Below are 12,352 nucleotides of genomic sequence, written 5' to 3'. Positions count from 1 at the left end.
ATCACTCAATCAAATCAACAAACTCAACAAAGTCAATAGTCTCCACATTTCTCTCATAAAGTTACTCTAGTCAATATTAAAATTGAATAGTCTAGTTTGTTGTAACCGCCCATTATTCTCTCCTTTGTTTTATTATTTATAGTATTGTAAATCATAATGTAAATTAACAGAGATTTTCCTTCTTTCACGTAGGGTATATATAGAGAGTTGATGCAATAGATGAATGGTTAACGCAAAAACAAAAGGGGCGGATCCAGTGTTCGGTCAGGGGAGCGTTTGCACCCATTCAAGTTCATAGTTTCCTTTACAGTTGTAACATATTAGGTCCAAAGACCCAAGTGACTCATCCAAAAACATTTTAGTGACCCATTCATAATTTTTTAGTGCCCCAAACTTAACTTTTTAAATTTTAAGCCAAAAATTTAAAGCCCAAGTTTAATTTTGTTACGAACAGTAACAATTAAACCCATATTAGTTAATTGTTCAACCACTTTAATAAAATTTAGAATTAGTGGGAGGCGAACTGATTAGGGTGATGACGACTTCACATGTTGTCGATGACACTGGTTATAGACCCAAAAGACAAAGGTACACAATCACCAATCAACATTGTTATAATTTTGATTGTTTCAATAGTGTTGTCGATATGGAAATTCAAGAATTTGGTGATCACTTTAATAAGATTAACACAGATTTACTTCAAAACATGTTGGCTTTCAATCCGTATGATTCATTTTCCAAGTTTGATCCATCAAAGTTAATGAGATTGTGTGAGTTTTATCCATATGATTATAACAATGGGGACAAAATGTTCTTGCATCTCAACTTGGTTTGTACATTGATAGTCTGCGAAAAGATGAAAGATTTGCTAATCTGAAAGGCATTGCAGATCTTGCTAGAGTTATGGTGGAAACAAAGAAACATATCTCTTTTCATTTGGTTTATCGATTATTAAAGCTAACATTAGTTTTGCCTATTGCAACCGCAATGGTTGAGAGATGTTTTTCGGCAATGAAGATCATAAAGACAAATTTACGTAATCGAATTGGTGAAGATTTTTTGAATGCTTGTGCAATTTGTAGTGTTGATAAAGAAGCACTTTTAAATGTTGCGAATGAAGTTGTAATTGACCGTTTTCAAAAGATAAAATCATATAGAGGTCAATTGTAATATGTATTTAGTTTACCTTTAATGAAATTTATTGTTTACATTTCTGTACGTAGTTTGTTTAATGCAAATTTTTTGCTCAACCCTTTTTGACTTGACCCGACCCATTTTGGTTTGACTTGTTTTAGTTTTAATTGACGAGTTCTAGGTTGAACTTTTTTTTACACCCACTGACTAAATTATCTGGATCCGCCACCGAAAAACATTCAGTCGAGTCCATTTTGGTATATAAAAATGTCAAAGTCTAGTTATCTTATTCTTTTATTTAGGTTTTTTTTAGTTAGCACATGTATCATGTACGATTTTAAAATGGAGTAACAATTATCTAGTTAAGGGGGAATTGACTATGCGTGGGGTCAGTTAGCAGAGTCCAATAAGGAACCACCACCACCACAGACTTTTGATGAGCTCCAAACAGTCTCCCAATGTCGTCGTCCGCTGCAGTCTTCTCCGTTTACACCATCAAACCCCGCAGACCAACGAGAACCGGCGTTCTTATTACATCCAAACTCTCAATACCGTCCTCTTTATCTTCCTCATTAACCGCCCGACGGTCAATCAATCATATTCATGGACGTAATATCACAACCAATTTTAAACCTAGACGATCCACTGTACTCATGGAATGGCAGGACTGCACGTACTGAAATGTTATTAGTTAGTTATATTCAGTTTTATAATTCTGTTAGATAATTGATTAATTGTGCAGGGTTAAAATGGAAATTGATGTGCCAATTTCGGTAGCATATAATTGTTACCTTGATAGGGAAGCTATTCCTCGATGGATGCTCTTTATTTCTTCTGTTAAGGTAAGTGCCTGCCAATTAATAATGCTTTCAGTTTATTACTGTTAATTGGTTGTAGGGATGAGCATTTTGTCTCAAATACCCGTACTCATGCCCGTACCTGAACTCTTACCGACTTAGCTTATTCGCCAATTCGGTACGGGTATTGGTACTCATTTTTGTTGAATTTCGGTACAGGTACAATAAGGTACATGTACGGGTACGGTATGGGTACGTCTGTATTTTGTACATGTTTGGAATATATAGGGGTTTAATTTAGATTCTTCATATTTAGTGTATAAAATAAATTCTCCAACCATGTTATTATTGAACAAGTACCAAACGTTTCTTCAAAATTAAAGAATATAACATCCAAGACTCGAACCAACAAACAAATCACTTAAAGTCGGCAACTAATTAGGGTTCTTGAACTCGGAGACCGAATTTGGTACGTCACGTACCCAGTGGCGAAGCTTGGACTGAGGCACCGGGGGTGGGGGGGACTCAAAATGTATACAAAGTTTCACAAACCAGAGGGGGCCGGGCTCAATTTTTAGCCGAAAAAGGCTAAATTTACACTACGTATAAAAATTTTCGGCCTAAAACTGGTAAATTTACACTGCTGCGCAAAAAAACAGGGGGGGCGGGACCACCCCCCGGCCCCAATTAAACTTCGCCAATGCACGTACCTGTGCAAGTACCGATACTCGGACTAATTCAGATTATTTGTTACTCGTACTTGTACCGGTTTCAAGATCGTCGAAGATTTGGAAATAAAAAAGCAAAGTGGTACAAAACGGGTACCTTACCGAAATACCGTACCATACCGAAAATTTTGGTACGAGTATTGGTACATGTTTTTATGATTTTTGGTGCAGGTATAGGTACGGGTACAAATACAGGTACTGCCCCAAGCTCATCCCTAATTGGTTGCTAGTGTTAAGTTTTAGAAAAACCAAATTAGGCACTGATTATTGTTCCATTAAGCATAATTAGTAGCATATCCACTGGATAATAATTAAAGTATAGTGGGAGGGTTATTTGTTCGGACATTAACTTCTTGGCATAAGTTTTATTGTTTGAAGCCGTTTTCCACATTTGATACTTTTGAATCTCTTGATAGTTGATACGATACGTATCAAGTATTGATACTATATTGGCTTACTGCTTATCTTTGCAGTTAGCAGAATACATATCATGACAGTCATGTTTACCTAAACAAAATATATCATATATGATGACACTATTAGCTTAATACTTACCTATGCATTCTACCCATCATGGTATTCTTGGTATTTTTAGAATTTATAGGGAAACTTGGATATGTACTTATGTAAACTTGGCATCTAAGTATATTCTAGTGTGGCAATCGATAAATAAGTAAGTTTGGCACTTTTATATTCATATGTCAGTATGTCACTATCTGTATTCCCGGATACAATCGTGCAGGCCACTGAAAGTTAAAATTTGTTTACAATCTTGCCTCTGCATCATTTCTGGCCTTAGATTATTAAGCTTTGTAGAATGCATAGTGGATCCACCATCTTGTATTAAGTTAAACACGTTTCTCTAAGAAATGTTGATGAGTGTTGTAGTACGTAAAACCATTACCCCGATTTATAATCTTTACTCAACACTTCCTGTGAAAATGCATTTTTTAATTTACTCATAGGTTTGACAATGTGACTTCATCATTGAATTCTTCTACATATTTCTCAATATGATTACATGCAAACTATGGTACACAGTTTCAACATGCAGTGTATAAAACTTAAGCTCTCTCTTAGTCTCTTTGATGGATGAAGTTTAGTTGGTGCATATATTAATTAATATACATAAGCATATGTTCTTGTTCAAAGTGTAACGGGTTTTCACCTTTAGTAGAAATAACGATATGTAGCTCTTTTTTCATTTTAAATCTCCTTTAGAAGATTTTGTAAAAATTCAGTCTCATCTATCACTATATATACTTGCTTCTTCCATGAAAAACAGGTTTCTTTGAATTTAACTGTTCAAATACTGTGATGCTGTCACAATAAGTTGGAGACATTAAGTTCTACAAGATTTTTTTTCAACCAATTGGTTGATAAAATGTTAAAAACAAGAAGTTGTTTCTTGATAAGTGAAGGTGGAGTAGCATCTTTGGTTCTTGTGTGGTTATTTACATATGATTGAGCTCGTTGTGCTTTTGTTGTTCCTATTCTTCATCAAAACTTGTTGGAATTTGTTAATAAATATTATGAATGCCCTTTAAGTTGATTCTTCATAAAAAAAATTGGCCTGATATAGTTTTTCTTCATGATGGTATAACTTATAAGCCTTTGACTCATCACTAACACAAAAAAAAGCACTTTTGCTATTTTTCATCCAATTTCTCTCTTTTGCATCTTAATAAGAGACTACCCATACTCCACGATATACTCAAATCTAGGATTTGACAGCATGTAAATAAATCAAAAATCAATATAGAAAACATTCGGTGATGTTAACCATCCGTCCATCAGATATCATGTACACATAAAACAAAATGGAATGTGGAAAGAGGGGAAATGCATAGCCTTTTGATGCTAACTTCTTTTTTCATCTACAGTAGTTATTAAAAATTGTCTAAATAATGGAGTCTACTGTCTTCAGATATTAGAAGACAAGCCCGACTTATCACGGTGGTCTCTCAAGTATAAAGCATTTGGACAAGATCTTGAATTCTCCTGGCTTGCTCGCAACATGCAGGTAACATTAAGTGAAAAGCCACCTCTTGTATTGTATCTCTTGTATCTTAATCTCACATTGTTGAATCTTACAGCCAATCCCAAATCAAAAAATCCACTGGAGATCCTTAGAAGGTCTTCCCAACAGGTATATCATTAATGTGCTAAATTTATCATACTTATTTTTGGTAAATTATTAATGAAATGCTTGTTTTTTCTTTTGTATCTTACAGAGGAGCCGTCCGGTTTTTTCCTAAAGGTTCTTCATCATGTTTAGTTGAAGTAAGTCTCATTTGCCCGAAATCCTTTTTATTGTTTTGATCACATTCATAGTTTTTATATAAGATTATAAGGCGATAATCGAATTTTTCTTTTTATAGCTTACAGTTTCATATGAAGTACCTCAATTACTGTCCCCTGTGGCATCTGTAAGTAGTTACCTTTTTGAACCTCATTATATGTACAACTTGATCTAACCAAGTTTTCTTTAATACTATAACTAGGCGTTACAACCGTTCCTTCAAAACTTGCTGGGGCGCGGCTTGGAAAGATTTGCAAATTATGCTAAGACATACCAACCGGATTCAGCCTAAGTTCTTACTCTACATTATCAGTATAATTAATATACAGTAAGATCACATTTTATTCTGTCGATTCGACCACATATTGGGCTAATCATTACAAATTTGAGGCAGGAACATGAAATGTTATTCGGCTTATGTACATACAACAAAAAACTCATCTCTCATTTATCTACAATGATACACAAAATTTAAAAACATTTATTTATGGAGCAAACCCTTGAAACTGTACAATGCTTGTGCAGAAATGCTACAACATCCCGTGTGTCGTGGTGTTGTGTCTCTTTGCTGGTCTTTTGCAGTAAAACAAACAACTATGACTGTGAGATTATCATATGTGCCAAGACGTAGGGCCTCCCTAACAAGATCTTTAGCACACTGTTCAGGGTCATCATGGCGCCGTAAGCCACGGCTCACAAGTTTGACCGCTTGTTGACTTGAAATGACATCCCAAATCCCGTCACACCCAATTATCAAAAACTCATCTTCCTCGGTAAGGATTAGTTGTTGAATTTCTGGCTCTGATGTTAATGGCGATGCTGACCCGTGAGGTAACTTCATATCCCAGTCACCTAAAGCCCGGGATACTGAAAGAACGCCGTTAAGATATCCATCATCCACAAACCCACCAAGCTCCTCTACACGCTTTCGTTCTGATGGATGAGTTGGTCTGTGGTCTTGTGACATGTTAATTGCTTTGCCTTTTCTGCAAAGAACGGCTCGACAGTCGCCTGCATTTGCTACCACAAGACTCCTGCACATAAAATGAACGTTTATCAGGTGTTTGGCGTTGCGTCTTGAATAAGATAACTAGCTGTAGGACATGGTGATTATTAAACGAGATAATCAAAACCTGGTCACTATATCCAAACAGCATGAAGTGACAATTTTACAACTGGAGGATATAATAATCAAGATAATTGACTGAAACCTTTGTTCTCATAATCAGACCAGAGACCAAAACTGGCTACATAACTTTTCAAAATGGGTTGACCGGTTCAAACTTTTTTTTTTTAATCTTCTTCTTTAGTTCAATTCTTATATTTTGTTTATTTCTAGTTTTATATTTTGTCTAAAATTAATTGTATAGTTTTGACTTTGAGTGGTTGAATTATAATAATCCAAACTGCCAATTTGACTAATGGCTCTCCTTACATTTTCATTAACAAAAATGAGTAAAGTTTGAATATTTAAAATACAATTTGGCTATACATTTAACTTTTAAAAAACAATTTGACAGTAAAATGGCTACTAATTCAATGATAGGCTCAACTATGAAAATGAATCTACCTTCCTAAGAGTAGAGCTATCAATGCAGTAGTCCCAGAAGAGGTGCTAACGGTAGCTTCTTCGGCCAAAGCCAAATCAGCTGAAAGAAACGCCTTTCGGAGAGAAACCTCAACTTCATCTGTTTGAGATATTTGCGGATTTTGAAGAAATAACCGTTGAACATTATCCTTGATGTACGCCGCTGCTTCATGTCCTCCATGACCATCAAAAACCTGCAACATCCACTAATTCATTACATCTAAATCTAGTAATTTTAGGTAAGAGTGTATGCACAAACGAGCCAAATGGGCTTGCTTAAAGCTCGAACCGAGCTAAGCTTAAAAATGCTCGAGCCTAAAAATGATCTTGTTTAATAAACGAGCCTAGGCCCGAGCTTCACTTTTTAAGCCGGCTCGCCAGCCTATTATTTATATAATTTTTGTTTAGTATATTTAATATATTGTTATAACAATTAGTCGATTAAATAATTTATATTACGTCATACATAAAAGTTATTACTAAAATATATATATATACAAGAATACATATAGATCTTAGGGGGTGTTTGGGATTACTTATTTTCATCAACTTATTAACTTTTTGAAAAGTAATAAGGTGTTTTTCATTAAAAACATCCAAACGATTTATGATGAAGTGGCAGGTAAGCGGAAGCTGCACCGCAACCCCCCTTTTGAATAGCAAACCCAATCATACTAAAAACAAAGTTTCAGTTCTTATGGGCCGATAAAGTGTTTGGGATTGCTTATATTGTGAGAGGAAAAGTTTCATAAGTTACAATGTTGTAACTTATTAACTTAATGAAAAGTTATAAGGAGGTAAAATAAGGAATCTCAAACACCCCCTTAGTAAGATAGTTGGTAAATACTAAATAGTAGAGTTGGCCAAAACCGAGCTTGAGTTTGGAAAACTACTTACGAACCGAGCTCGAGCTTATAAAACAGAGCTCAAAATGAGCCGAGCTCGAGTTCAAGCTTGAAAAGCTACTCATCAGCCAAGAACGGGCCTAGACAAGCCCTGCTCGACGCTGCAAAGATTCGTTACACGTACTCCGTAAAAGGCACTAGGATTTGGCACAGAGTTTAAATATGCAGACAAGTCATCTATCCTTATATGTTCATCTTCCATGTATCTTCGTGCCCCGATATCCGCATAACTACCCGATCTAATGCTCGGAAAGCCTTCCATATCAACAGACTCCTGATTCAAACATACATCAATTCTTGTTATGAGTACAAACTACAAACTACAAATTCAGGTGTTATAAATAATAGTAAAAGAAATAGAATTTGAATAGAAAGAATGACTATTTACGAGATGAAGAGTGTGGTTGGCAGTGTCTTCTGCCATCACCTTTGCTGATGCTTCGGTTATCATGTTCTTGTTTAACGAAGCGAATCAAATCAAATCAAATCACATCAAATGGTGTGACAGGGTGTTTGAATTATATATATAATGTTATTTGACTTTTTGGTTGTATATGTGAAATATATAAAACCAAACAAAAGACAAGTCGTTGGACTCGTTTTATATTTCTCAACCCGCATCATTATTCGCGGGTTGTCGCTGTCTGCTTTCTGGTTTTTGTTTAATAGTCTAGTCTAAATTATTAACCCGAGTTAATTTCGGTTTGAGTTCGTTCTTATCTCAATGTAAGGCGTAAGGTTTCCAATTTTCATATAGTTGCGTCTTTTTAACTAAACTAATTTTAAGCTGAACCTAGAATCATGTAAACATCTTTTATCTATTGTCTTATAAGGCCGGACTATATACTCACCAAAAAGGTACTCATTACGCAACACTGACACATCATGTAAGTCGTATGAGTGTTATGGTGGCTAATTATACGTGTCATAATGCTTACAAGAGGCGTACGAGTTTGTGTTCTTACAAATCAAACGTGTTAGAATAGTACAAAAGCAATTGATATGCCAACATACAGAGTACTTGGCAAAGACCATACGACTTGTATAACCTTTTTCCGTTATTTATACGGCCCATGTGACAATTGGATGTGATATATGTATAGTAACACATGTACCAAGTACAACACATGACCTTTGTATTTGTTCTCTATATGTACATGATTAGTACCATAAACAAGCTACTTATTGTAGTTTTTACGATTCTTTTTTTAAAATTTATTAGGGTGTTTGGGGCATGTATGGGGTTGGCTACACCGTTGCTAACCCTTTAGGTAGCCCTTGCGGGTTTGCAAGGTCGAAGATGGTGAGGGATATATCCATTGGTCAATAGTCATATGTGGTTAACGTTTATATGACCATTAAATAAACTAAAAAAATAATTAAACAGTTTCTTTTTATAACCTATAAGTTAACACAAATTTTTCTAATTTTTTTGATACAATCTCACAATATACACTCTCTTTTCTCATAATTCTATCGCATTTAACTTTTTTTCTTCAAAAATACTACTCCATACTTTACAAACAACTTTCACGTGATGGAACGGCCAAATCTTGTTCTCGAACCAATTAATGGACTCTTATAAACAATTTTCACGTGATGGAACTGCCAAAACTGATACAAGAGTTAGCAGACCCTTATATGGAACAACTTGGTTGAAAGAACCCAACTTAAAACATGCATAACTTGGGCTACGAGTGGAATTACGGGGCCCGCTAGCAATCAACGGAAAGGTCTCGATGAGCCGGTCCTCGTGGAAAGCGTTGCAGGCGGTTTGGTCTAGCAGTTAGCCCAAATTCCATCATTTAGGTCTTGGATTTCACCCAAATAGACTTTCTGTGCAATATTCGTATTATAATTTTAGTTTTCATTTACCATCGTTTCTTTTTATCATTTGTAGTTTCAAAATTTTGACATAACTACCATAATTAAAAATCCCTATATAAAGGTGCTTATTGTAATGTTTTTGTCATTTAAAAATCCCTATAAACACAAATGTATTCCCCCTACCAAAATAGAAATTCTTATGTTTTCGCTTGATGAGCCCTGCCCAGTTTGCCGCAAGGCTTGTTTGAATTCTTTTGGTGAACATGCTCTCAATTGCAAGAAACTTCTCGGGTACATGATTTGATCATGGATGTTCTATGCAATGTTCTTAAACGGACATGAATTGTTGCTTAAAAAAGAGGTTGTTTGTGAACTTTCTGAATGATGCGCTTGGGAATGTCTATTCTTTGGCCAACTGATATTCTCATGTTTGGGTGGGCAGAGAGAAACACGTTTGTGTGAACCTTACATATGTGCCCACTACCCCCTCTTGTAATCTTGTTGGGCTTCGGAACAATGCGTTTGTTGCGGGCGAGGCTGTGTTGAATGCGAAATCAAGCAAAGTGACTAAACATGAGAAAACTTGTTTAGAACATCAACACGTCTTCATCTCCTTTGTGTTTGATACATTTGGGTTTTTAACTCCAAAAACTATGGAATTTCTGAATAGGGTTTAGCGGATCGTGTATAATAAATTTTCGGCTTCTAAGACCTAAAATTATGTTTTTAGGAGAATCAGATTTGCTATCCAAAAGAGGATTACGGCGCAGCTTGCTACTCAGTTACCTGTCATTATATTATTACTTTTTCACTTTGAGTAATGAAAATTTTCTATAAAAAAAATTATCAAAAAAACAATTAATCATTTGAGAATACGTCCTCTGTTTTTTTTCTAAATCATTTTCACTATACGCTAGTATACTAGTACTTATTTGTATATTTGTTTATATAGAAGTTGTCTAAACTTCTTGGATTAATGCCAAAAATGTCGCCAATAAGTCACATAACCAGGGATGCAACTTGCTTGGTGCTCGGGGTGTCTTTATTCACTCCTGTTTTTCACTCGGTATAAATTTTCATAATTTAAAATTTATAGTTATTGAGTCTACTCACTCCTTACTACTTATTTCAACTCATACGATTTAGCCCAAACTTCGTCATACTCCTATGATTTAGCCAAAACTTTGTCATTACACGTAACATGTGACATCCACAAACAAATGACGACAATTGAGTTTGAGACGGCACAATGTCTATGTATATCATGATTTTCTTATATACTCATCTAGATGCAAACTTTATTTGTACATGGTATTATTTTTATAATCCCCATTTATTTGTAGACGCAAGCTTCATACTTCATTGTTTCTAGCATCAACTGATAAAATGTTTGATATTTAGTAGATGGATGTAGTTTGATTTCTGCTTATATGTTGCATGTATATTTTAGTCAAAAAAAATTTAAACGAATAGTTTCCTTTAATCCTAGTTGTTTGGGAGACTTGAACCCAAGAGCTTCTCCTTTCAAGCCCAGGCATTTAAAGACTTTGCCTTTTCCGATATACCATCACCTCATTGGGATATTTTAGTCAACCAGTCAATTATTGTTTATTTTTTTTAATTATTGATTTTATTTGTTGTTGTTGATTTATTTTTACCTTTTTAAAATGACATCTCACACACTCTTTAACTCTATTTTTAAATTAGACGGTCTTTTTTATAATCACATTATCTTCACAATTTGAAGGACAGACTCTTTTTCAATACCAGACAGCGCTATCTTTATCATTAGTATTATTATCTTTAAAACTGTTAGTACTATAATGCTTTTATTATTGTGAGTGTTAAACACTAAGAGTATCATCGCAAATCATATCCTTGTGCTTCTATAAATACTGAATGTGTTACGCAAAATGTTAATAGATCCACTCAATATAATAATTGTGAGCGAGCTTCTAACTCAAGTGTCAGTAGAACTTGAAAAATTATAATCGATAGATTTGGTATTCTTAAATTCACCCAAATGCAACATATGCAATTATGGATGTAAACTCTAATTTATTTCTTCAAATATATATAATAACCGGTTACTAATTTTGTTCAACACAAATACTTTCAATTACAGCAACGTCAACACACATGTCATTACTTATGTTTTTATGAGAAAAATGGTCAGGTGTATCGCAAACTTACAATAAGTAACAATTCTCTTTAAGTATACGCATCACGATCTTAATAAATAATTTCAAATTTTTATTTAACCCATAATTTAATTTAAGAAACTCAAAAAATGAGATAATCAACACACATAGTTGATACGTCGTCTTGCTAGTTACGCTGATACGAATCGGTCCTTAAACGATCCAAAATCATAGACATGGATGCTCGATTGCTCGTGATGCCACACTTATATTTAATGACAACTTCAAAATATTTTGAATCATGGTATAAATTTAGTACAAATAATAAATAAGGTGGTCCTCTTCCTACTTAAACCCATACGATATAATATGTGTATTTACAGGTCGGACTTGAACAACTCAAATGAATATAAATAAAAAATAAAATATGGGTTTACATCTTAATCAACACATTAAATTGTATGATTCCGATGTGGTAAAAGGTTGAAGGCATGTGGACCATCATTTTTGACCAATTAATAACATCACTTTCTCTCAATCAAACTTTATTATTATTTTTTAAACAACATTTTTAATTTAACTATCCCAATACCTATAAGCTTGTTTAAAACGAGATATCAACCGTTCATGCATACTTTAACGTTTCAGGTTTGACTCATTAGTAACACAATCAAACAGAAAACTCACCACTATAGAAAAAACACTCTTAGTTCTTAAGTTACGTGTCAAACTTGAGATATAAAATATTAAGTCTTAACCATAACTCGCATGTCACCGTATCAGAAGACTAGTTTTCTTTTAAACGACTTTCTTTGTGTTTTTAGACTATCACACTCCCTAGATTGGAGAGCTTCGTTGCAGTGGCAAAGCTTGGATATACACGTCGAGGGGGCCGGACTCGATAAGTATAAAAATTCATAGACTAGAGGG

The 12,352-nt window shown here is 34.5% G+C and overlaps 2 protein-coding genes across 4 annotated transcripts; one reads left to right on the top strand and one right to left on the bottom strand.

The window, feature by feature from the left end:
• The first annotated feature begins 1,512 nt into the window (after positions 1 to 1,512).
• Positions 1,513 to 5,383, top strand: LOC143561245 (uncharacterized). Of its 2 annotated transcripts, XM_077049377.1 has the most exons (8): positions 1,513 to 1,807; positions 1,877 to 1,976; positions 4,587 to 4,682; positions 4,756 to 4,808; positions 4,894 to 4,942; positions 5,041 to 5,088; positions 5,164 to 5,256; positions 5,289 to 5,383. In XM_077049377.1, the coding sequence occupies exons 1-7, from the start codon at positions 1,593 to 1,595 to the stop codon at positions 5,251 to 5,253; spliced, it is 651 nt and encodes a 216-aa protein (XP_076905492.1). In that variant the 5' UTR covers positions 1,513 to 1,592; the 3' UTR covers positions 5,254 to 5,256; positions 5,289 to 5,383. The 2 variants fall into 2 exon arrangements, with proteins under 2 accessions (XP_076905492.1, XP_076905491.1); XM_077049376.1 differs by having other exon boundaries at positions 5,164 to 5,383.
• A 44-nt stretch (positions 5,384 to 5,427) lies between these two features.
• On the bottom strand, positions 5,428 to 7,982 carry LOC143561243 (putative protein phosphatase 2C 2). 2 transcript variants are annotated; one of them, XM_077049374.1, is made up of 4 exons: positions 7,843 to 7,982; positions 7,579 to 7,728; positions 6,532 to 6,755; positions 5,428 to 5,995 (listed from the first exon to the last, which is right to left on the bottom strand). In XM_077049374.1, exons 1-4 carry the CDS (start codon positions 7,903 to 7,905, stop codon positions 5,443 to 5,445), a joined length of 990 nt encoding a protein of 329 aa, XP_076905489.1. In that variant the 5' UTR covers positions 7,906 to 7,982; the 3' UTR covers positions 5,428 to 5,442. The 2 variants fall into 2 exon arrangements, with proteins under 2 accessions (XP_076905489.1, XP_076905490.1); XM_077049375.1 differs by having other exon boundaries at positions 6,532 to 6,743.
• Positions 7,983 to 12,352: the final 4,370 nt, after the last annotated feature.

Source organism: Bidens hawaiensis, unplaced genomic scaffold (assembly GCF_021521415.1).
Source record: "Bidens hawaiensis isolate Kalapana, Puna unplaced genomic scaffold, B.hawaiensis_p1.1 tig00020643_1, whole genome shotgun sequence".
Lineage (NCBI taxonomy): Eukaryota > Viridiplantae > Streptophyta > Magnoliopsida > Asterales > Asteraceae > Bidens > Bidens hawaiensis.
Note: the sequence above shows the minus strand (reverse complement) of the source record. Positions and strands in the feature narration are given on the sequence as shown.